The sequence below is a fragment of the Chinchilla lanigera genome, unplaced genomic scaffold (assembly GCF_000276665.1).
Source record: "Chinchilla lanigera isolate Chin_1 unplaced genomic scaffold, ChiLan1.0 scaffold00014, whole genome shotgun sequence".
In the NCBI taxonomy this organism is placed as follows: Eukaryota; Metazoa; Chordata; class Mammalia; order Rodentia; family Chinchillidae; genus Chinchilla; species Chinchilla lanigera.
The window spans coordinates 8,085,131-8,111,562 of record NW_004955415.1 but is presented as its reverse complement, the minus strand read 5'-3'; the positions used below and the strand labels follow the sequence as shown (position 1 = coordinate 8,111,562).

Below are 26,432 nucleotides of genomic sequence, written 5' to 3'. Positions count from 1 at the left end.
GCACCATTTGACAACCACACTGGCAGGACTACTAGCCAGTGTCATAAAGGCAAGTAGAAAAGACCCCTTGCCCTGACATGGACATTTAGGGATGTGATGTTTGAGTTGATATCTAAAAGACAATTAGCAGTTCATCAGGAGTAGAACAGGATTGGGTATAGAAAGACTATTCTGGAAAGAAATTATGAGTTGAGAAAGCATTGGTATAGAACAGGATTGGGTATAGAAAGAATATTCTAGAAAGAAATTATGAGTTGAGGGGGATTGGTAGTACAAAAAAATCCTTAGAGCTGGACATGGCGGGTCATGCCTATAATCCCAGCTCTCTGAGAGGCTGAGGCAGAAGGATCAAAGTTTGAGCTCAGCCTGGGCAATTTATTTTTGTGTGTGTGCATATGTTTTCAAATTTTATCTTTTTTATTTTAAATAGAATAAAAAATAAGAAAAAACTGTAAAAATGATACATAATTTCAAAACAAGATGATAGGAAACCAACAATGGTTGTTACATTGCAGAATGTTATCTTCAAAGTAGTTATTCAGTATACCAGATATAGACATGCAAAATTGATCAAGCAAGCATTAACTGTTCCTTTCAATAAAGCAATAGAAATTAGTAGTACAATTATCTTAGCTATCTTGTGTATATATATATTTTTTTCCCTTCTTTCTTTCTTTTCTCTTTTCCCCCATCCCAGTTGTTCTTTCCTTTTGAGCAGTTTCTTTCCTTTTCACAATATCTATTGTACCTTTCAGCCTGAGCAATTTAGCGACTTAGTGAAACCCTGTGTCAAAATTTACAAGGGCTGGGGACTTAGCTGAGTGGGTAAGCCCTGGGTTCACTGTGCAGAGGGAGAGGATGATGACCAGAGACAAGTGGAAAGATGGGTAAGAACAGAATAAACCCCACCTGGGTAGGCTGAAGCCAATAATCCTCCTCATGCCTCAGTTTCCACCAAATAGGCACCATGTCATGCAAGGTTACCATTAAAGCCTAATGACACAGTAGATGCAAAAGCATGTTGCGAACTGTATCTTAAAATCCCAGAGTAGGCAGTGGCGCTGGGCTGGAGCAGTCTTCTGTGTCTGAGTGAGAGAGAATTAGCCAGGGAGTTCTGGAGTAGTGTGTTGGAACCGGCTTCTCCCAGTTCTCCAGAGGCAATAGTGCATACCTCTTCCCAGCTCTATGTTCAGTCATGTCATATTGGCAAACAAGGAAGAAGCAAAGAAAATGAGCCATCGCTACAAAGCAGAGCCTTCTTTTAAGAGCGTATTTTCCAGCATAGCCTGGAGTGAGGGTGAAAGCAATGAGAAGCAGAGGGACCACGGGCTGCAATAATTACAGAATATCTGCCCACGACCCAAACCAGAAAAAGATTTTTGGCATGACTTTTAAAAGCATGACTATCTCATGTCTTTCTGCCACACGAAGCAGGCCCACCCAGAGCCAGCCTCTAGGGAGAGCAGGAGGGCCACTCCCTCGTGCCAGCTACTTCCTGGCACGCCAGCAAAGCATCAGTGACACCCAGATGATAGAAATGAGACCGGAGCCACCCAGGCCAACAGCTGCTGAGAACTGCTTTCTTTAGCTCCTGTGGCCAGCAATAAATTGCGTCTCCATACTCTGAATAGGCAGAAAAACATAGGTCCTCGCTCTCTCCTGCTCCCTTTGCTGGAGCTGCAGACTGGTTTGTTCGGTTTTTTGGTTTGTTTTTTTTTTTGTTTTTTTTGTTTTTGTCACGCATCACGGTTGCCTGCAGCAGAGATTATACACCTTGTGTAGAAGGTATGTTGGAAAAGAAATCTTCAACCAGCAAACATCTCCAAGGCAGATACATATTGGAAAAACTGAGGTGTTGATAGAACTCAGGGCATGTTTAAAATAATGCAGTTTTTTTTTCTCCTGTGCTAGAGATTGAGCCCACAGCCTTGTGCACATTAGGAAAACACTCTACCACTAAGCTACATCTCCAGTCCATAAGGGAGCCTTTTTAAAGGACAGCCTAGAAAAAATAAAATATTTATCTGCAGCTAGCATACCTGGATTCTCCCCAGCTTGGGGGAAACAACTAGCTGGATATGCTATAGTTTTACGTCAGAAGTAGTGTTGACAGATTATCAAAGTTTCAGTTGAGTTCAACTGGCATGATGTAATAATCACTCATTTGTTTAACAAATAAATGAGCATTTACTAGGTGCTGCCACAATGTAAGCCCCATAAAGGCAGAGTTTACATCTGCCTTAGTTATTGGGGACACTCAGAAAATTTTGGCTGAATGAATGCACGGATGGCATCACTTTGCCAGTGTAGAGAATATACAAGTGAGTAAGTTTTAACACCTGCTGTGACAGACCTCCCAATCTGGTGGGCAGACAGAGACGTAAACCAGCAATTACAATGCAGGATGATGCACACTGTGACCGGGGAAGTATAGGGTACGGGCTCACAAAACAGGAGCCATAACCCAGCCTTGGCGGGGGTGGGAAGGAGGCAGGAAAGGCCTCCTGAAGGCGAAGAAGGACAGAGGACAATGCCAAAGATACTGGCACCTATCTAGAGAGGGTCTTATGGAAAAGGCAAACTAACTATTCTGCAATATCTCATCTTCCTAAAGACTGTTGGGTCTATCTCAGAGTGGGAAAGGGCTGCAGATAGCCACTGGGGTACTTCTCCGGCCAGTCATCCATGATGTTTTGCACTTCTGAGGCATTTGCAGGGATTTCTCTAAATTCAGCTTTTCTACTAAAGAAAAATGATCTAATGCCCAGGGTGACAGGTGGGTCTTTAACACCCTTGCGGAACGCAGCTGCTCACTCCCTCCACAGAGCGCAGCTCTAGAGACTGGCAGGCATTTCTTCTTCAAGATCCTGTCTGCTTCATTTGTTATAAAATGAGGGGAGTGCTTTGAATTTTTATTTGAAGGAGGCAAACATACTTCAGATGTTCAGAAGCTCCTGGTCATGAAAACTCTTGGCTTCAAGGCTGCTGGACTGAGAGGGAAGAATTCTAACTTCCTGGACTTGTTATTCCCCAGAAGGGTCATGCCAGGTTCTTTCCCCCAGTATCACCAGAACACAGTGCAAATAAGTGATATTCTGCATACACACAAAGGTCAACACGCAAGTCTTAAAGGATGAAGATGAAGTAAGAAGTAAGCAATCAGAAATCAAGATGTAATCAACATGTAACACACCCTGTCACATTTGCCCTCCTCCTCAAAGTCATTTTCCCCGAAGGTCTGGGAATGCACGTGTCACTCCGCTCCTCACCGTGATGGTGGCGCCGTGCCCTCGCTGACAATTCTAAGAACCACATATGAAAAGAAGAGAAAATAGCGTAACAAATCACCTTCTGCCCATGACTCTTGGTAGTCATGCTGCTCTTCCCATTTCAAAAGTTCAGCCGTGGGGCTGGGGATTTAGCTCAAGGCACAGCGCCTGCCTGGCAAGCGCAAGGTCATGAGTTCAATTCCCGGTACCAGAAAAAAAAAAAAAAACAAAAAAAAAAAGAAAAAAAGTTCAAACGTTATCAGCATTGCCAAGTCGGTTTCATCTCTTTCATTGCTTTTACTTTAAAGACATTTCTGGAACTTTTATCTTATTTTAATCTTCTACCTTAAAAACTCTGCTATCTCTAGAGGTGGAAGGGATAGTAAAAATCCCCTCTGCATTGCAGTTGAGGGGACCGAGGCCCAGAGAAGTTTGGTGCTTCACACAGGAACACAGCACATAAGCTGTGCATAGCATCTAGGGGCTAGGTGGCCTGAGACCAGAGGTCCCATCCTAGGGGCCACCCCCAGGCCTGGGACCAGATGTCCCCATCCTAGGGGCCACCCCCAGGCCTGATGTCAGTGTCCTGCTGTCTGCTTCAGTCACGTTGTCACCCCTCTTCCAGCCCCAGAACCCTCCACCTGCAGGTGAAAGGGACAACAGCTCAAGGGAGCTGTGCATAGCACAACCCGACTACGTTTTTGTCTTAAGCCGGTGGAGAGGAGTGCAGGGAGGGTCATTTGGCTCACCTTTCTCACTCCGCAAGGTAGATTTGGCAAAGTTTTCCAAACCGTATAGAAAAATACTCATCCAGCACGTACCACACCAACTGGAAAACCTCGCTCGGGAAAGCTGCTAACAGAAGGGAGTAAAATTGCCCCTCTGATCCTGCAAGGCAGCACTTTGCCTTCGCCTTCAGGCTCCCGCAGACCTCACACTCTCTCCACACATGTCCTGGACCCTCCTAGAGGAAGAGATGATGGCAAAAATGCTTTGGTTCCTTGGAGAGTTGTGCCATTCCACTGAACATCTCTGGGACCTGGTATCTTCCCACTTCAGGAGGAATCCCAAGCTGTTTATTGAGAACCCACCACTGCGTGCAGCCAGGGCTGGGACATGCCCATGTCTGCTGTTATCTTCTGTGGTGGGGAAGTGAGGTCACCCCAAGGCAATGGTGGAGAGCTGGAGGGGAAACTGGAAAGTATGCTAATAGCAGCCCTGGAAAGGTGCTGTCAGTTATAAGCTGCTCTTACTCTGCCGGCATGATAAACAGCTTCCTTTGCCTGATTCCTGCTGCAGAACCTCGGGGCCTCAGAAAGGAGGCAGAGGACCAAGGAAGAGGACTGGCCTATTCTGAGTGCAGATTGACATCTGCTCAGAGAAGGAAGGACGCCACACCTGCCAAGTCAGAAGGGCAAGAAATAAGCACATATTCCTCTCTCCTCCGCTGGCACAATCTCTAAGCATCCTTATTTATGGAGCATTTATTATTTGCCAGACATCCGCTTAAGTGTTCTGCATAATTTATCTTATTAGTCCTGTCAACAAACCTATGAGGAAGTCAAGGGTCCCAAGGCACATCAGAGTCAATGGATGACTCAAAGTGCTCATGGAATCAGTAAGCCTGGCACACTCACAGTTATGTTTTATTCAGGTTCAAGGATATGGATTAAAGTCAGCGATGGAAAAAGGCACCCAAGGCAAAGGTCAAGAAAACAGGGCACAGAGCTCCCCAGCATCTCCTGCCAGGAGAGTCCCACAGACAGTGCTTATTTCTACCCGCAACGAAGCATGACAACATGCATGAATGCTGGCAACAAGGACTGCATCTCCAGGGTAGATTTCTACTGGAGGTCAGACCACCTGTGCGGCTGCCTGTAGTCCCTGCCGAGCTTTTGATTCTTATAGCAATGGTTCCACCATGAAGCACATAGTTGCTTAAACCATGATTGCTTACCCAAGGTGCCCAGTAGACAAAGCCCCTGATCAGGAGGACAAGTAAAATTCTCTATGCCCAAAACGATCCTTTTTCTCCAGCTTGTGCTTTCTTGCTTTAAGACAGTTATCATCAGTCATGTTTATGAGCTCTGCATGCTTCCTTTCCCTCCAGGAACACCAATTCCTGGATGCTTCTTGATTCACTCATTCATTCATTCACCACGCATTCATCAAATGCCTATCTGTATCCAAGGCTCAGACATAGAGATATAAAGGTGCTTCAGACTCAAAACCTGAATTCTCCAGCAGCAGAGAATTCACAGCCTGGTGAGAGATTATGTGAGCCAAAGGCCAAGATGGTTTTTTCTTGAGTCCATTATCCAGGGATAAAGAATCTCATGATTAGCTTAGGGAGTGGAGTGAGCAGTTTGTTCAGCATGTTGATTTTGGTCCCGCCTGAGGCCAGGTGTAGAGAGAACCAGCCCAAACCTTTCTGAACAGGGGACGTGTCACCACTGCATGACAGAGCTCTTTCCAAAAGGGCTGTCAAGTTCCTACACCAAGCCTCCCTTGTGTGGTCACTGTGGTGATTCTCCTCCACTTGGGCTCTTTTGCACGTGCTTTGGTCAGTTCATACTCCCTGTATTTTTTTTTTTTTTTTTTTTTTGGTTTTTCTCCGGTACCGGGAACCGAACTCACGACCTTGCACTTGCCAGTCAGGTCCCTGTATTTTTTTAAAAATTGGAAATAACCTCAGGCCTCAATGACAGCTGGACCTCCTGCTACTTCTGATTTCTCTTATTCAGATACTTCATTGTTATGAGACATTGCTGTTTGTGGGTTTTAGAGATACATTAGTCAGGAGCTGTTCAGGTTTTCTGTTAAAAAAATAAAACAACATGGTTTCTAGGTGACTTTCAACATTTACTTCATACTGACACTGCACGCCCACCTTGGGTAAGCACAGTTGCTCCACACTCTTCTCACTTAGAACTTGATGGAAAGAGCCTGGCCCCCTGGAACCTCCCTATCACCCTTGGGGTGGAGGGCCTCCCAGAAGTGATTCGCATGCCTTCTGCTCACATTTTATTGGCCAGAGCGGACACAGTTGGCCATGTCTAAATCCCAGACAGCTTGTTTTTTGCCCTCTGGCTCAAATGCCAGGATGTTGGTCCTCTCTGTCTTCTGTGTGCTCTCTATGGCTCTGTCTGCCTTTGTGATTAAGTGATGGGGGGAGAGAAACAAATTTAAACACACACACACACACAAATACACACACACACACACACACACAGTGTGTTAGCTTCATAATTGAGGCTTGTCTGGGTCTAAGGCCTGAGAGAAAAAAGCAAAATAAAAAATAAGACAAGAAATATCCTCAGACTCTCTGTCCCTCAAGAGAGGAATTATTCAGTTTTGTTTGTCAAAAATTAACACCAAGTAGTTTAAATAATAAACAGTACATTGATAATATGTTCTCATTTACCATGTATCTTTCAGGCATAGCTGGACCTAAAGGTTCAAATTTTATTGCTGAGGCTGTAGCTATCTAGTTATTTATTCCTGTGTCTTGAATGTCCCCACCAGAATTCATGTTGAAATTTAATCTCCACTGTGTGGTATTAAGAAGTGTGACCTTTAAGAAGGGTTTGGATCTTGAGGATTTTTCCCTAATGAATGGATTAATAAATGAGTAGATTAATGGGATACTGCAAAAATGGCTTTGGTATAGAAGTGAGCTCTCTGGCTTGCTTACTTTATCTTACTATGTGATGCCCTAGCAACAAGGACCCCACCAGAAGCCAATCAGATGGCAGCACTATGCTGTTGGACTTCCAGAACCATGAGCTAAATAAATTTATTTTCTTTATACATTACCCTGTCTGTGGTATTTAGTTACAGCAAAGGGAAATAGACAAAGACACCTTTCCACTTCACTATATCTCTAGCTCTGCTGCCTTTTATGGCTTCTTTACAGAAACTGTATCTACTGACTAAAATATGTCACCAATATCATGGCCCAGTGTTAGGTCTGTAGTATATTGCCCGGGGAGTCCGCCACTTACAAGCTTAAGGCTCATGATCGAAAAGTAAGAGTCATTCTTTCTCAGTAACTTGATGGGTGTCAAGGAAGATACTACTTTGCCATGAAATCATATGCCTTGTAGTTCCTGTATGGAACTGTGTGCTTCCTATGACTCATTATGCTGGGGGTATTTGGGTTTCCTAACTGGCTCGTCCGGGGCCATGGAACCTTGTGTGTGGTACAACCAGAGTGAATGACACGCCTATCAGAAGATGAAGAGAGAACGGGAGGTTCCTCAGAGAAAGAGTTGCTTGGCAAAGCAACACAATAACTTCCCTACTGATGTCTCTGAAAGCCCAGTTCTTCTGGTTCCATGCATTATCCCTCCATCAGTCCCATTACTCTTACAGCTTACAGACCCTCCTGAGGAGATAAATGAACGCATCAAATACAGGAGAGCTGAGGTCCCTGGCTTTTTAAATCTCAGAAAAGAAATGCTTTTTAGGCACAGATAATCCAAGCTCACATTTGAATTATCTGCCTTTGCGAATAACACAAAGCAAAAAGACTTTGGTAATGATCTGACTGTGAGACCTCCACTCTCACTTCATCCCCTTACCCCCTCACCCCTGCACCTGTACAGACAGAAAACAATTATGAGTGATAAAAGCTGCCGCCAGCCATACAATGGATAATAGGTGATGTGGAGCTTGGAATCATTTTCCCTGGAGAGAACAGTTGAAGCCTGGATAGGATCAACCAGCTGAGTCTCTTCAGGTGCTTAACTTTTATGTGAGGGCTCTGGAGTTCAATAATTCATGCTAATGCAGCCAGCAGCAAGCAAATTGCATTCACACTCTATTCAGATTTTGATTACAAACAGCCTGAATGAGTTTTATGATGGAACAATATTCCAGGTGACTTCAACTGGAAGTCAATGAATGTGATTATAGGCTGCAGGGCTCTGAGGTCAGAGGAGCCTAAGCCCATTTGGGTCTTCTATACACGCCTGTATAACTTTGTCTGATGACACGTATCACCTCAGAACTCCTGTACACTGATCAATAAAATAAGATAACACTGCCTATTTTGTAGAATTTTGAGATCCCATGAGTAACAGATGAAAAGCTCAGTAGTACAGAAATGTAAGAGAAATGTCCATAGCCTGGGAGAGCCCCAGTAAGTGTTAGTGCCCTTTTCTTTCTTCATTCGCAGTTTCAGGCATCCTCTCTCACCTTCTCCCTCCTTCTCCTTCTCCCTCTCCCTACTCCATCCCTCTCTGCTCTTGTTTGCACATGGAAGTCAATATTTTCTACAAGTATGAATAAAAAAGTGAGAATACCGGGACAGGGATTAACCGAAATGAAGGGAAAGACGATAAAGAGGGTCTCTATATTAAAAATAGAATGTGTATGTCACTTCTGCAGTACCGTACTTAGCTATGTGGAGAGGAAATAGGGGAAAACGGTAATGAAGATGGAGACAGTCGGGCAATCAGTGCCATCTCATGATTTCAAAGTTTAGGCATCTTTTAAGCATTATACAGTTTTGACCTAATATATACTCTCAATGCTCATTAAACTACATAGTCCACTTACACTGGAAATATCATCCAGAAATGAACAGAAGAAAGCAGGTTAGCAGTTACAAAGCTTACACCAAAACTCTATCACCAAAATTTGAGTTCCAGTAAGATATACCTCGATCCAGAAGCACCACACTTGGATAGTGGAGGAGCTTAAGCAACCCAAAGGCACAGATAATCTAAGCTCACATTCGAATTATCTGCCTTTCTGAATAACACACAGCAAAAAAGACTTCATTAGTGATCTGACTGGGAGACCTCCACTCTCACTTCATCCCTTTACCCCCTCACCCCTGCACCTAAATCCCATTCCAAGAGATTCTGATTACACTGTCCAAGAATGGAATCTTGGATCTGCATTTTTAACGTCTCTGGGATTCTGATACACATAAACTATAAGCTTCATTTTGAGAAACACTGGCTTAGTGGTTAAGAGCTTGGTGCCAAAGATAGTTCTGAGTTCAAATCTTAAAACCACCACCTTCTAGCTTTGTAAGTGTGAGGAATTTTTGCGTTTTCTGGCCTCCAGTTCTCTAATCTTTGAAATTAGATAGAATACACCTTTCAAATGTTACTGTGATAATTAAACAAAGTACACTGTACAGTCCACTACCATTTCTTAGCACAATATCTGGCACATAGGAAGAAACAACGGATACTAGTACTGATGATATTATCATTAGCAAAGCAAAAGTGACTTGGATACTTTTTTCTGTATCTTTTCATTCTTCTTTTCTTTCCACTTTATAAATCTAAAAGACTAATGCATTAAGCAAGATGGAAGATTACATTGGCTTTCAGACAACGGTCAGGAGGCGAAGTGGTCCAGGATGGGTATGGCAGCTAGGCAAGCTGGGCCTTTTCTTTCCTGTCTAGGAGTGGCCATGGTCCTCTTTCTTCCAGATAGCAGTCGGAGCTCTAGGCACCATAAATCCATTCCACACAGCAGGACAGAGGGAGGAAAGAGAAAATCAGTCTCTGGGTAAGGACCTTTCCTAAGAGTTCCTTACACTCCATCAGCCAGAACTTAGCTGCCAGGAAGACTGGAAAATGTGACCAGTATTCCAGGCAGTCATATACCCAGAAAAATGCAGTCTGTATTACAGCGGAAAACTGGGAAGAAGGAACGTGGAAGGACCACTATTGTTTCCTCATGTATCCCACTTTGGGAGTCTAACAGGTTTGGGTCATTGCCCAGATATCCTCTACTCTTACTCTACTTCTATCTGCTTATTTCTCAGGTAAAGAACATCTTCCTCAAAAAAATAGTTTCATAGTTCACTTCTCTTGCTCAGTTTGGTTTATCTTCTTCCTGAATTCTTCCCGGGCCTTGCACTCCTCATCCCGCCCCCAGCTTCATGCATCTTCTTTTTACCAGTTATCTAATTTGCATAGACAATGCAATTGCTTCATTGAAGGAAAGTTAGAAACAAAGTTAAACACTGAGGATTTTTTTTTTTTTTTTTTTTTGGTTTTTTCTCCGGTACTGGGAACCGAACTCACGACCTTGCACTTGCCAGGCAGGCGCTTTGCCGCTGAGCTAAATCCCCAGCCCCTACTGAAGATTTTTTTTAATATTCAAAAATCTTACTACTTAGAAATAATCATTCAATGTGCTCAGGTACAGACATCTAGCATTTTCCCTAATACATGTATTTTTTTTCATTTTCCATAACCTCTAGTCTACATGATGGTTTATAACTTCTATTATTATACTTAACATTATATTATGAGTAATAGTTAATATTATTGGTTATGCATCAACCTTAGTAACTTTAATAACTGCAGAATTTTTCATTGTGTACGTGTACTATATTTTATTCACATATCCATCACACTGAGTTAAACCTCTTAGGACAGCTCTTGAGAGGCTGAGGCAGGAGGATTGCTGCAAGTTCAAGGCCAGCCTGGGCTACAAAGTGAGTTCAAAGCCAGCCTGAACTGCATAGTGAAACCCTGTCTCAAAAACACACACACACAAACAATAACAATAACCCTCCTAGGACATATGTCTTGTTCACTTGTCCACCAGTTTCCCAGGGTGAGCCGTGTTCCTGTGATTTTCTAGCACCTGAGCTCTCTTTACTGTACCCACAACTTCATGCTATTAGCAAAATCATGGGAGATCTTGTTGCTATTCTGAGCTGCTAAGAATTCCCTCTTCAAGTGAACTTTGAAGAGTTGGAAGATGCTTAAAGACTTGAATTATAAGCCAGGTGTGGTAGTGCATGCCTGTATCTGAGCACTTGGAAGGTTGAGGCAGGAGGATCACTGCAAGTTTGAGGCCAGCCTGGGCTACAAAGTGAGTTCAACACCAAACTGGACTACATAGTGAAACCCTATCTCAAAAAAGACAAAAAAAAAAAGGCCTATATTAATGCTTCCCTGAATTTCACTATGAACAGCAGGACTACACAATGAGAGGCGACTACTATTTCAGAAAATCACAAAATAAAGTACGATTTCAAATAAACCTAAGTTGTTAGAACTTTTAATTTGCCAAGCTGACTTCAAGCAAGACCAGCACAAAGCCATTTCTGTGTGGGTAAACTGGTTTCAATCAGAAAAAAATGCATTTGAGTAAATTAATTATTTAGAAAGACAACAATTGGACAATTGAGGATTCATGAGGTGACTTTTTTAAAACTGATGATTGATTTCCTTCTAATTATGTCTTTGTCTTGTTTGCGCTCCCTAATGATTCATATACTCGTGGAACTCACACTTTCTAAAGAAGGTTGAAAACAAACTACATTTTATCGTTCTTGTGTACAGCAGCACTTTCTATTTTCAAGGGGTTTTCTCAACTTTCCTTCTAACACCACTGAGGAGCAGGTAGAAATGGTATCATTAGCTTTCCATTAAAAATAATTATAAGAATGCACAGCAAAAGAAATCACCTACAAAGGGAAAAGACAACCTATAGAGTGGAAAAAAAATTTTAGTCAGTTGTTCCTCAGACAAAGGGCTAACAGCTAGAACATATAAAGAATTGAACAAAAATGAGATCCCCTAAATTTAAAGACCCCATCCAAAAAATGGGCATCTGAAATGAATACATTTTTCTTACATAAAGAAGTAGAAATAACAAATAAATATATGAAAAAAAATTTCAGCATCACTGGTCACTTGAGAGATGCAAATTAAAACAATGCTGAGATTCACCTCACCCCAGAGAGAATGGCTGTTATCAAGAAGTCAACCAGTAACAAATGTTGGTGGGGCAAGAGGAAAAAGGAACCCTTCTCCACTGTTGGTGGGAGTGTAGCCTGGTGCAACCACTGTGGAAATCAGTGTAGAGATTTCTCAAAAAACTAGGACTAGAGGTCCAACTTGACCTAACTATTCCCCTACTTGGTATCTTCCCAAAAGAATTAAAAGCATCATACCACATCAATATATGCACAGCTGTGTTTATAGTAGCACAGTTTGTAATAGCTAAATTTTGGAAACAGCCCAATTGCCTATCAACCAATGAATGGATAAAAAGGATGTGATTTTCTTTTATGCAATGGTGTACTACTCAGCCATAAAAAAGGATAAGCTTGAGACATTTCTAGCTAAATGGATGCACCTTGAGACTATACTCTTAAGTGAAATAAATCAGACCCACATGTTTAAATACTCATTGTCTCTCTGGTATGAGAAACCAAAAGTGTCAATAAGGACCAAAATCTACAACAGATACTAAGAAATGGGAAGAAAATGTTCAAAAGAGAAGGGGAGCTAGGGGGAGGGGAGAAAGGAAGGAAGGAAGAGAAAAGAAGAAACGAGAAAAGAAGGATAAAATGGAAACAAAGCTTTGTAAGTAAGGAGGGGAAGAAGGGTTGAAGAGAGGGAAGGAGGATGGGGAAAAAAGAGGAATCAAGGTATACCATGCACAGGTACAAATTCTCTGTGATGAATATGATCATTTTATATATATATAAATTGTGCCAATAAACATAATTAAGGAAAAAAGAATGCCATTTATTGAGCACATATTATGTGGTAGGCAAGATGTTAGATGTATTATACATATTTTTATTGCTCAAAACAATCATAATGAGGGAGGGATTCTATCAATATCTCATTTTATAAATGAATTCAGTTTAAGAAAGATTAACTATACTCACACAACTGGAAAGAGGTGAGACCAAAGAGGCAAGAATTCAAAATCAGTACAGGCTCAGCATTGCTGACACAGAATGAGTCTCTCAAGTTCACGTAGTTGTAGATCAAGCCCAAAACTTTGCACCTGGCTCTAGAATCATGTAGCCTAAGTTAAGATTCTACGTCTGCTATTTTTCAGCAGTGTCACTTTATGCAAATTACTAAACCACTCTCAGTCACCCTATCTGATAAACAGGGATAATGAGTGTCTATCTCAAAGGACTACATAGACTAAATAATATGATACACAAGTACAATTAGCCCATAGGCTGTGCTTTGCAATTAGTTATGAAAATTATATTTTCTGTTCCCCCAGCTTCTAAGCTAAGAACATATTTTACTGGTCTGTGCCACTGCAGGTACCTCGAGCAAAGGCCTTATGCAACTACAGAGGTCAGAACCCTGGTGACCTGAGGTTTAATAAGGGAGATGTCATCCTGCTCCGGAGACAGCTGGATGAGAACTGGTACCAGGGAGAGATCAATGGAGTTGGTGGGATCTTCCCAGCCAGCTCTGTGGAAGTCATCAAGCAGCTGCCCCAGCCGCCCCCACTCTGCAGGGCCCTCTACAACTTCGACCTACGAGACAAGGACAAAAGTGACAAGGATTGTCTGACCTTCCTCAAGGTAAGACTCTGGATGACCACAAGAGGGACAAAAGTGTATATATTTTACACATACCTGTTTATGTGTGTATATGTATGTGCACATGTGTATTTTATATGTGCATATAATTCAAGCTACATAGAAGTGAAATCTCTAGAGCAATCTAGTTAAGTATTTAGGATAAATCTTTAAGCTTTTTCCATTGCAACTTCAAAAATAAGTATTTTTGAGCACTTATTCTTCACAGGCACCGAGGACAGGGCATGAAGAAGTCACATTTCCTGTTCTCCTGGTAGAATAGTGAGACAAACAAATATGTGGACCACGATTACAAACACAGTTTGATATCATGCTAAGCAAACCAACACCCCTACCTCTTAATCATGTAATTCTAAGGGCATTCTTGCGCCCTAAGTTATGGTCTCCTCATTCTACTCACGCACAACCTTCTATTTTGTTGTAAACATAGTATTCAAAACACCCCAAACATAACATAATCATACCTTTATACATAAATAACCTCCTACAATATATATTTTCCAAGCACATTAATTATCTTAAGGTTTTTTTGCTTCTCTTTTTCATTGGATGATTCTTCACCATTTACCAAGTAATAACAGTTCTACTAAATCTAGACTACTTTAACTCTCTGGGTTCAGTATGTGTTATTTCATAGACATTCAAATACTGTCACAGGAATCAATATTGGAGTTATTTTCATTGTTTGCTACTTATGACAAATAGATCGATATAAGTACAAGAAGTAGCACTGCTACAATAGCTCAAGAAAGGTTTTCTGTTTTATAACATATTTGTATTCTACTAATACTAGAAATGAGACTTACTTCAGAGCCCCTCAAACCAGAAGAGCACACTGCCTTCCATATTTCAAAGTAAATGATCTTTATTATTTTCCTGGCATTGCAAAAGGAGACTCAGGTCATTCAGTAGCCTGAACTGCGAAGTTGCACTTATACTATGGTTACAGGATGAACTGTTCAATTCCACAAATATTTACTAAGTCTTTACTTTGTGCTGGGCATGAGCCATGGAGTGCTGACGGAGCTGGAGGAAGACATGAGAAGGAAGTAGGATCTGCTTCCTGACCCTCTTCAGGAATTTGTAAACAGTGACACTTATTCCCCATTCATTCCTTGAGCCCATCTATGTGCCAAGTTGGCCACTGGGACAACATGATGAATTAGTGTCCCCACCTTGAAGGAGCTGGTGGCTTAAGGGGAGAAATAGATGCATACATGGAAAAATATTTCAAAAGAGCCAGAAAGAGGATTTGGTCCATTCTGGAAAGCTATGGACTGCTGAGCCTTCCCTAAGAAATCTTACAGTCTTTCTAAATTCAACATGTTCATAGTGAACTCAAGATCCTCCTCCCAAAGCTGCTGTTTTCCTAGTGCTTTCTTAGTAAGTTGTGCATTTACTCAGGCATTCGTATCTTCACTCATGCATGTTTATTTATTGGACACAATATTTAATGGACACATTATGTTTGGTGCTGGGAACACCAGAGATGAACAAAATAGACACAAGCCTGGCACACATAGAGTTGATGGTCTGATAGGGTGGACAGGCATTAAAAAAATAATAACCTATCACTGTGTGATCACAAATTATGAGGACAGGGGCTGGGGATTTAGCTCAGCAGCACAGTGCCTGCCTGGCAAGCACAAGGTTGTGAGTTCAATTCCCGGTACCAGAAAAAAAACAAAACAAAACAAAAAAACAAATTATGAGGACAAAGAAAGCTAAGGAAGGTACAGTGCAGTAGCAAATTTACGTATGTGTTAATCTAAAATACTTAGGAACATGGGACAGAGGTTAGAGAGTCCAAAAGAGCTCTAATGGATGAATATACTAATGAACATGTATAAACATAGAAAAGTAATCTTGATGTGATATTAAGTATGCAATCTCTGAGGCTGGGACTGGTGGCACATGCCTGCAATCCTGGCAGTCAGGAGCTCGAGACAGGAGGATCACTGCAAGTTCAAGGCCAGCTTAGGCTATCAAGTAAGTTCAAGGCCAGCCAGAACTACATGGTGAAACCCTGTCTCAAAAAGATAAAAAATAATTTAAAAAGCAAGCAATCTGTGTCCTCATACATATGATGTCATTTGCATGTAGCACACAAATAGGTAAAATAAATGTCTGGTACTAGAAGTCAGAATAGTGGTTACCTTTTGCTAGGGTTTGAGAAAGGGTATGAAGGAGCCTTCTGGATACTGAGCTCTGTATCTTAAATTAGATGTAAGTTTCATGGCTGTAGCCAAATGTAAAATTTCTTCCAAACTCGCATCTAAGACTTACATACTCTATTGTAGTCAAGTGTGCATGCTTTTGAAAAAATTTTTCAAATCAATATATTTCTATGTATGTACACTTTACCTTGATATAAAGGAATTGGGAAAATGTGTTAGCCAAGCTGTTTAAAAATGGTTGTATCTATATTGTGGTAGAATTTTTTCTTGTTTATCTGTATGTTCAAATGTTCCCACAAATTTAAATATAATCTTTTATAATAAAAAAGTGAATAAAAACCTGTTATATTTAATATATTAAAATGGAATAGGCTCTGAAAAATCTTCAGAATGAACAAGACATTCATTCTTTCTGGCAAGCTAAAAGTGTGTCTCTCTACAGCTTCCATCTTGATTTCTCTGTCAGATTAATTTCTTTTTTTTTTGTCAGATTAATTTAAATGAAAAGCTTAAATTCTGCTGGTGGTTAAAAATTACTAATATCACCAACTTTTCCTGTTAATTCCATTGAGCCTCCAAATTATTTCTTCTCCTTTTGTAGTCTTTGTGAACTAAATGCTGCCCTTTACAGAAAAAGTTCATTTTAGCAGGAAGATTTCTTGTAAAAATCATTCAAGAGCTATGTCCTTTACATCATAAACCACTTGGCATCCCAGACTGATGTCCATTGAAAGAAAGCCTTTACTATCTCAAAACTGAGATTAAATGCTGACCTCGGGTCTTTCTCTTTCAGGATGACATCATCACTGTGATCAGCAGAGTGGATGAGAACTGGGCAGAAGGCAAGTTAGGAGATAAAGTAGGCATCTTCCCTATCTTGTTTGTAGAGGTACGTGAGTGACAAGTCTATATCTGCTCCAAGCTCAGAAATATGTATGTGTCCCAGGGAGGTCTCAGAGCAATTCCTACTGGACATGAGTCTTATTGCAGAATTACCTAAGTCTCTAAAGAAAAGATACCACACAATAATACCAAATTCTGGCAGAGTATAGAGAAATAGGTCATTTTCATTCTGCTGCTAGGAATGTACATTACTGAACTCTCTCACATCCAGGTTCAAATAAACTCATATCTAAAACTGTAAAATATATACTTCCTTGCATTTCTACCTCTGAGAGTTTCTGGTAAGGAAATATTTAGAAAAGTTTGCAAAAATATATGGACAAATGTGCAAAATATTCATCATAGCCTTGTGTATAATGATGAAAATATAAAATAATATGCACAACAATAAAGATTGAGCTTTTTAAAATTATAGCGATAGAAAAACATATTCCCTTTAAAATGTTGTAAAATAATATTTAATATCACAGAGTATTTGATAGTATAGAAAAGGTTATGATTTATTGTCAAGTTAAAAATAATTTTAATGAGCATAGAGTTTCACATCCACAAGATGAAAAGGTTCTGGGGATCTATTTCATAACAGTGTGAATATATTCAACTTTACTGCATTGTAATACACATTACTAAAATGGTAAATTTTATATATGTTTTCTACAACTATGAAAATGTGAAACTAGCTTTGTAAATATATGTGTGTATATAAATAGATAACCAACTAGAAGAATGTGTACAAAAATATTAATAGTAGTGACATGCCAGATGATTTTCATTATCTTCTGTCAACTTGTATTTTCTAAATCTTCTGAAGTGAGCATATATTTATTTCTTCTGGGGGCTGGGGATTTAGCTCAGCGGCAAAAGCGCCTGCCTGGCAAGCTCAAGGTCGTGAGTTCGGTTCCCGGTACCGGAGAAAAAGCAAAAAATAAATAAATAAATATTTATTTCTTCTGTGGTTCTTTTAAGCTACTTTAAAAAGAAGAAAGAAAGAAAGAAAACCTGTTAGGCTATCCACCTGTTTCTTTGTATAATAACATAATCTCAGTGCTCTGAGCCTCACCCTAGCTCAAAGCAAATCATCACAAATTCAAAAGAGAGGTTTCATTGTTTTGCTGCATTTAGTAGCTGCTTACCATGCAGAAAGCATTCAGAACGAGAACTGGAGAGCTGTCAAAGAAGTAAAAGTGGTAGTCTCCACCCTGCCGAGGGCAGGGTGAAAATAGAGCAGAGGCATAAATGCAGAGATGAGACCAATTCTTCTGTTCCTAAGAGCCAAAGCTATCTCTGAATGAACGCCAGGCCCAGAGCATGGTCTGCCATTCGAGGCTCTCTCCATCGCTCTACTCGAAGAGTGCTGAAGGAATGAAACAGGTGAGGGAAGGGTGGGGAGGGAGTCCACAAAGGTTGTCCTTTTACTGCCACCTCTAGAAGTTTTCTTGTTCCCAGTGCTTGTCTCTTCGTGCTGCCCCTCTCAGTACACCTCCCGGTGCTTTCTATCTGTTCCAATTTCACTTCCTTTCTGAGGCTCAGCTAGAAACCCACGCTGTCCACAAAATTTCAGCAGTGTTCAGTTGTTTATTTCCTCTGTGAACACCTGACAGATGTAGTCACTGCACTTCACAAGCTATCCTAGCACAGAACAGGCACTCTGTAAAAAAATTAGGGGGCCAAACATGGGTAAGGCCCTGGGTTCAATTCCTAGCACCACAAAAAGAAAAAATAATAATAAGTGAATGCATGAAAAGTTATTTGAGGATGGTCAGAAAAATTTTAGAAAACAAACCATTCAGTAAGGCCCTATCCTAAATGTACATTCAGTCATTCAACTACCTTTTCATTGAGTGCCTGCTGTGTCAGGTCCTGAGCTAAGTCATAAGATACAAGACAGACACAGGCTCCTACTCTCAGAAACTACAGATACTCAAATAATTACAAGTGAGATGAATGATTCAAAATGTGAAGTAGAGGGAACTATTAGGGGATTATGATATGCAATCCCCTTGGTAGCAGGTTGGCAAATGCCACTTATGCCAGGCTGTGATAGATGTTCAGGGTCAGATGGGTAAGTATGGAGGGAAGAACATTTTAGGGAATTGAGGCAGCATGTGCAAGAGTCCCACATGACGAGGAAATATAATGCATCCAAAGGACCCAAAGAATTCCAGACCCGGAGCTTAGAAATGAAGAGAATAACAAAACTGAAGCCAGAGATATAACTGGAGATACATCACAGATGACTTTGTCAGCCACGCCGTGCAGTCAGATGGTCTAGGTTCTGCTGCTACAATAAACATCACCACGGTCTCAGTGGCTTAACAAGGGAAATTTTATTTCTCACTTACATGACATGTTTAGTACAGGATAATAAGAGGTTCTGCTCACATAGTCAGGAACCCAGACTTATAAGCAAGGCCATCTTATAACTTCCATGGCAGTGAAGGAGTGGATTGTGAATCAGTCGTTAAATGCCTCAGCACAAAAGTGACACTTCCTACTCCCATTCTTAGCCCACTGGCCTGAATGAGCCACACAAGCAGCCAAGCAGCGTAGGGGAAGACATGGAGTGCTTGGTGAATACTGTCTCAGTCACGTCATAAGAAGTTTGGATTTGACCCAAAGGTCAATTGAAAAATTAAAAGAGTAAGGCAGTGACGTGATCGGATTTGGGTTTCTGAATGGCTGCTCTGGCTGCAGAGGGAAGAGTAACTTGAAAATGGGGGAGAAAGAAAACCAGAAAGACCAGTTAGGAGGGTGGGGTATGGCTCGGTTCCGAGACGAGATTTGAAACAAGTGGACAGAGTCAAGGACCTCTTAGTGGGTAGAACCCTTAGGATTGGGGAACTGCCAAAGTGGAGGGCAGGAGGGAAGCGATCAAGGGCAGCCCCACACTCTGATGTGTGCGTCTGAGTTGTAATGGAGCCATTTGCTGGGTCAAGCAACATTTACTGAGCGGGAACAATGGCGCTAATTGGGAGACAGTAGTTAATTCTCCAAGGCCAGAGATCAGCAGCAATCAGTACCTAATTGGACACGTAGGAGATGTGAAATTTGTGCATGGCCTCCCGCATTATCTTCAGATGATGTTTCATACCTCTGAGGGGGAAAGGCACCACTGGTTTTATTATCCATTTCTGAAACCCTTTTTTCCCAAAACTTCTACATTTAATGATTATTCATTTGGAGACTCTCCCTACCACTTTACCTCTAAAATTAGTGATTACAAGTGCCCTCAAAATCATCATCAAACTAGCCATTGCTTCATTTGTTCTCCTAATTGCTAGGAGGGGGATAAGATAATCAAGTGGTTGCTCTAATCTGGGAACCTGCTTTTCAAAAATTACTTGAAATCTAAATTGAGCTTTTTAAAGCAGTACTTAAATTTTGACTCCAGTAATTTCATTAAGACTAGCACTTGCTGAGAATTCTTTAAATAAGCTTTGAATTACCAGCACCGCGCAAAGCAATTGGAAGGAAGGAAGACTTCTTGTGGGGATTTTTCTGTGGCACAAACAGAATCTTTCCTGTTAGTGTATCATTGATTTACTGAATTGTACCTGCGTGAAAGGTAGCAAAACAAATGCTAAGCTTGTGCCCATTCTTGTCAGAGCTTCTCCAACAGAGCCTGCCTTGATCGCAGGAACCTTGCTCAGCCCAATGAACCTCAAGGATATTGTTGCAAATGAGGGGGTGCAAATCCAAGAGACCTGCAATTATTTCCCAGCTGAGCTATTAGTCACACCAGCAGTGGACAAGACAGATGCAGCAGCTCATGGGGCCTTTTGTCAGTGCTACAGATAGAAAAACTGATGGCGGTGCCCACCCAGGGGCAGAACAGCTAGGTCAAAGCAGAAAAATTAACTCATTTCATTAAAGCTATAAGTGGCAGAGAAGATTACTCACTCAGTTCAAAGAATGGACACTGTCCTCTTACTGGATGAACACTGGAGGGATCAGAGCATGTAAGGCATTGTCCCTAGTCCCCAAGCTGCCATCAGAGCACCCCCTCCCCGGACAGCTTCAGTAACTTCCTAAGTGGTTTCTCTGCTTCTGCTCTGGCATTTCTGAGTAACAACCAGAATGAGCTTTTCATTTTATTTACACAATGTTTGCTGTTTTGGTGTCCAGCTCTCTCAGTTTTTATAAATGCATACAATTGTATAACCACACCACATTCAAGAGAGAGAACCTTTCCGACACACCTCCTGCAAAACCCCCCATGATGCCCCTGTGTAGCCAGTTCCTCCTCTGCCTTCCACACTGGATGACCGCTGATTTACTTTCTGTTCCTATGGGTTTCTTTTTTGAGAATGTCATATAGATTGATCATACAGAATGCAGCTTTTTAATTTAATTTCTTAGTAGTATATATATGTAATACAAATCATTACATTCATTTTGGGGAATTGGTCCACACACATATGGCATCTTGATCATTTTTACTTCCCCTTCCCCCACCCACTCTCCCCCTCTCCTTCCTCAGATCCTCTCCCATTGCCACAGATTCTACTTCCATGTTTCCCATCATCTGTCTTTTGTGTTGCTCTTTAAATTATTTATATTTTGGGTTTCTCCTATTAGAGAAGCCATGTGATACTTCACCTTCCCTGTCTGACTTACTTCACTTAGCAATAGGCAGAATGTAGTTTTTTGAGGCCAGCTTTTTTCATTTTGCATAATGCTTCGAGACTCATTGTGTATGTATTGCTGGGTGGTATTTCTTTCTACGAATATACCAGAGTTGGGCCAGGGATATAGCTCAGCAGCACAGTGCCTGCCTGGCAAGCCTGAGGTTCTAAGTTTGATTCCTGGTTCTAAGAAAGAAAGAGCCAGGGATATAGCTCAGTGGCATAAGTGCCTTCCTGGCAAGCACAAGGTCCTGAGTTAGATTCCCAGTGCCAAAAAAATAGAATGTACCAGAGTTGTTCTACCTATTGAAGAAAAAGAAAGAAAGAAAGAAAGAAAGGAAGAAAAAAAGAAAAAAGAAAGAAAGGAGAAGGAAGGAAGAAAAGAAGTAGCTATAAACATTTCATAGCAGTTTTTTGAGTGAGCATAAGCTTTATTTCCCTCAAGCAATTACCTAGGAGTGGGATTGTTTGGTCAGATGCTAAGGATGTGTTTAACTATAAGAAATTGACAGATTGTAACACGAGTTTTTAAAATCATAAATCGGATCATGTCATTCCTCTACCCAAATCTTCCCAAAGGCTTCCTGTTACACTTAACATAAAATTCAAGCCTGCCAGGCCCTGTGTGATTGAGCTCCTGCCTGTCCGTGGGGCCTGCTCTTTTACTGCTTCTCCTCACCTACTCTGTTCTTCCACTCCTTTCTTCCTGTCTTTTCTCAAATAGGCCAAGCTTTTGCCTCCTTCCCACTAGCTGATAATCCTGCCTGACCTGTTCTACTCCTATGTTCACATGGCCAGCTCCTTGTCATTTGTTGTCTCAGCTTAAGTGTCATCTTCTGAGGGTCTTCTTTGACCTCCCAGTCTAACAGAGCCACTCCCTCAATCACTCTGTCGCACTGGAGCACCTCCTACTGTCTGGTTTTTGCTTGTTTTGTAGTTTCCATGTTGGCTCTGTCATTTATGCCACTCCTGGGTCTCAGCTCTCATCTTTAAAGTGGACACGATACCCACTCCATTACTTAAGGGTTTCTCACATAACACGCTTCTTAAGGCAAGAACTACATCTCCTTTAAAGCTCTCTATGTCAGTTAATTGTCTTAATCCTCTGCACACCGTCATTGTAAAATTTTCTAAATGGGAAAATTCTATTCACCTCTAGAGTTGAATTTCTAAATGAGAATGAGATCTGTGGTTTCAGAGGACAACTGGTATCAATTATAATAATGGAAACTTAATAATTATCCTGAAATTTAAGGGTTAATTCATATGAACACTTATTTTGGCAACATATTTCAGACTTCCAAAGGAAATGAACCCACAGGGGTCCTCAGCGGGAATGGCATTCAACAGATACTTCTGGTGGGGATTTGCCGACATAGAGGAGAAGGCAGGTAGTAACACGGTGGTGTGCTGGAGCTGACTGGCACTAGATGGACAGCACCAGTTGTTACATTTCCAGGGATTCTGCTATTCAACTATTAAACCCATTGGGGGGGTGGTAAACTATACAAATTGAGGCTTTTCCATCCTTTTTTCTTTTTCGGAGCTGTCTTACCAGCACACCATTGACTGAGAGGTACAGGACAACGAGAAAAGATAGAGAGACCAAAGTATCGAAAGGAAGCGATAAAAGACAGCCGTAGCATAAGGATTCAGGGCCCTGAATGCATGTACATTCTGACTCAAACACTTGTCAAATACGCTAACTTGAGGAGCTTCATTCACTCATTATTGCACAAATACTCCCTAAGCATCCTTTCTGTGGTACAAGATAAAATAATAAAACTTCCTCCCTCTGGGTGGCCAGGAAACCAACCAGCAGGTGAAAGGTAAATAAATAATTACAAAGTGGAATGGACAACACAGCAATGGGGAAGCATGGGAGCTGCTGGGCCCTGAGAAGGGCGAGCAGCTCCCCAGTGGGGCCCCTGGGAGACTGAAGGAAGCGGGGAGCACCCACTGGGTGGACGTGGCTGCAAGAGCCAGGTAAAGGGAGAGCATTCTGGGCTGGGGAAGAATATTGTGCTTTATTTTTAACCTCTTTAGACCACAGTAAAAGGGTAACAGCTGCAGGAGAGTGGTGGGAATCCCTTGACAGAACAAAGTAGCTGGCAATGTTCATAAAGTGGAAGCCGGTCTTGTGCTGACCCAGGAATGGCCATCTGAACCAAACACTAAGGAGGTGGTACTGACCTGGCTCTAGACCAGCCTGGCTGGGACTTAGCTACTCACATTAGATCAGCAAGATTAATTTCTCATCCGACCTTTTGTCTTGTCAGCCAAACCTCACTGCAAGACACCTCCTAGAGAAGAACAAAGGGCGTCAGTCATCCCGCACAAAAAGTCTGTCCTTGGCGTCCTCGTCCCCCAGAGGCAAGACGACCAGCACACCTACACTCCGCAGGGTCCCGGGGTCCAGGAGGAAGGGACCGGGGCAGTTCTCCATTACAACAGCCTTGAACACTCTCAACCGGATGGTCCACTCCCCCTCGGGGCGCCACATGGTGGAGATCAGCACCCCAGTGCTCATCAACTCCAGCAACCCCTCTGTGTTCACCCAGCCCTTGGAGAAGGCAGACTTCCCTCCCAGCTCTGCTGGACAGGTAGGGATCCCTGGGGTTAGGGGGCCTGCGAGGTAAGAAAGGGATCCACATGATGTCACAAGCAATACTTGTTGTTTAGTACTGACTGAGCACTTTAATGCATGAATATTAACTAATGTTGTATGCATTGCATATTAGAACTGAATGCAAATGATCTCATTGAGTTAGGTGTTATTATCTCCATTTTTCAGATGAAGAAACTGAATCCTAGAGGGGTTGGACAACTTGCCCGAAATCTGATATTTACTTTTCTCTTTTTCCCGTATGTATTTGTATTACTGCATATTAATTTTTTCTGAATATTGAGGTGCACTGTGGCATTTACATTCATGAATATAACATATTGTGAGCATACCCATCCTTCCTACTGCCCTCTCTTATGTCCCTTCCCCTTTATCCCATCCTCATGTATAATAATAGCCTCCCTTCACAGACACCATTCTACCCCATGCTAAATGGCATGACATGACTGCTACCCTTCAAGAACTTCAAGGAGGTGATGACCCATTTTCCAGAGATGGCTTGGTCATCACGATGTGAGACTCACTATCCCATCCTCTGGAAATATATTAGGCATCAAAAAGAAAGTAAAAGAAGCTGTGGGTTATTGAGTGTTCTCAGGACAAACTACGAACTGACTATATAATTTTGAGGCCCAAAGTCAAATGAAATTGCAAGTCCCTTGCTCAAAAATGATTAAGAATTTCAAGGTGACAACAGCAGGGCATTAAACCAAGCAATGGCCCTGGGTGACCACAATAGTCACACACTCAGGAAGCCACCCTTGGGTGTCTCCGTATGGATAGCCTAATGCGGTAATATATGAAAAGTGCTTAATGCAGTGATGCCTGACACATTCTAAGCTCCCGGTAATCATTAGCTCTTAATGCTATCTTTATTATTAACCCTGGCCACTGAGTCGCGTACTGAAGAGAAATACGCCAAGATGCACTGTGGCAGTACAAAAGCTAAAGTACATCTGAGAGAATGTGGCTATTTAGGTTGAAGGGTACTTTAAGAGAGGCAGGAGTAGGGGCATGAGGCAAAGTAATTAAGAAGAACTGCACGTTGGGTGTTCAGCTGAAAACACTCTTTGGAATCGTGCAGGTGGCAACTTGAAAGGACAAACCCCAACTTGTGCTGATGTATTTTTTTAAGAAGCTGTAAATCTTGTTTTTAAACGTGAATTTCTACCTTGGGATTAAATAGCTTAATTGGACTCTAATCCCTTTTTAACAAGACAGGAAGGCAGGAGAAAGTCAAGGGCTCCTCAAAGACCTGTGTGCTGGTCGGAAAGGAAAACAATCACCTCCCGCAGCACTTCCCATCTTTTTTCTTTTTTTATGTTTGCAGTGCATAACGTTTACATTCCTTGTGGGGAGTTGGTACATGCACATAAGACATCCCAATTCCTTCTTCCTCCCCTTTCCACCCATCCATTTCTCCCCCACCCTCCATCTCTTGATCCCATTCTCATCTGAGAAAGATCTCCCTAATTCTTCTTATCTATCTTTTATTTTCCTCTTTATTTATACTTTGAATTTCTCATGTAAGAGAAACCATGTGATATTTAAGCTTGCACGTCTGATTTATTTCACTTAACATTGTACTCTCATGGTGCATCCATTTTCCTACAAATGACTCGAGTTTATCTTTCTTTTTGGCAAAGTATACTCCATTGTACTCCGCTGTCTTTAGCCATTCATCTGTTGATGGATATACAGGCTGCTTCTGAGGCTTAGCTATTACAAATCATGCTGCTATAAACATGGGTATGCATGTTTCCCCTTTTAGGTATCTTCCCAAAGAGTCAAACACTTTGTATCTTCTACTATGTCTGAATCACCAAGAGGTAGGCAGCTCCTGTAATTCTGCCCACCATCTGCACTATGTACACACACACCCACAAACGCACACATACATAAGCACACACACACTTTCTCTTGCCTTTTTTTTTTTTTTTTTTTTTGGTCTTTTTGAGACAAGCTCTCACTATGCAGTTCAGGCTGGTCTTGAACTCACTTTGTAGCTCAGGCTGGCCTTGAACTCACAACAATCTTCCTGCCTCAGCCTCCTGAGTTCTGGGATTACAGGTGTGCACCACCACACCCGGTCACTCTCCTGGATTTAGAAAAAAATCTTCCTACACACACATTTCAAACACATTTTTACAAACACATATATACTTTCTGCCCAAAGCTCTTCTTTCAAAACACACACTACACACACACACACACACTACACACACACACACATACACACACATGCATCCACACTCTAAAACAGGGACCTGATGAGTCATAGTGAAGCCAGAGGGACAGAACTCTTTGAATCCATTCTTTTTTTTTTTTTTTTTTTTTTTTTTTTAAACTCAGGACCTTGCACATGCCAGGCAGGTACTTGTGCCACTGAGCTACTGCCTTGGTTCTAAGGGGAGGGAGACAGGACAGGTATTCGGTAGCACCTCCTTCTCTTCGCGTCCTCCCTCCCTCTGCTTTTCTCTTTTATTC

General features: G+C 41.7%; 1 protein-coding gene across 3 annotated transcripts in view; it reads left to right on the top strand.

The window, feature by feature from the left end:
* Positions 1–26,432, top strand: part of Sh3rf2 (SH3 domain containing ring finger 2) — a 123,987-nt gene that overhangs the window by 37,408 nt on the left and 60,147 nt on the right. For all 3 annotated transcript variants that reach the window (XM_005380683.2, XM_005380684.2, XM_005380685.2), the window contains exons 3-5: positions 13,330–13,596; positions 16,585–16,680; positions 23,599–23,922. In XM_005380683.2, coding sequence (XP_005380740.1) covers positions 13,330–13,596; positions 16,585–16,680; positions 23,599–23,922 — 687 coding nt within the window. The remainder of the gene's footprint in view (positions 1–13,329; positions 13,597–16,584; positions 16,681–23,598; positions 23,923–26,432) is intronic.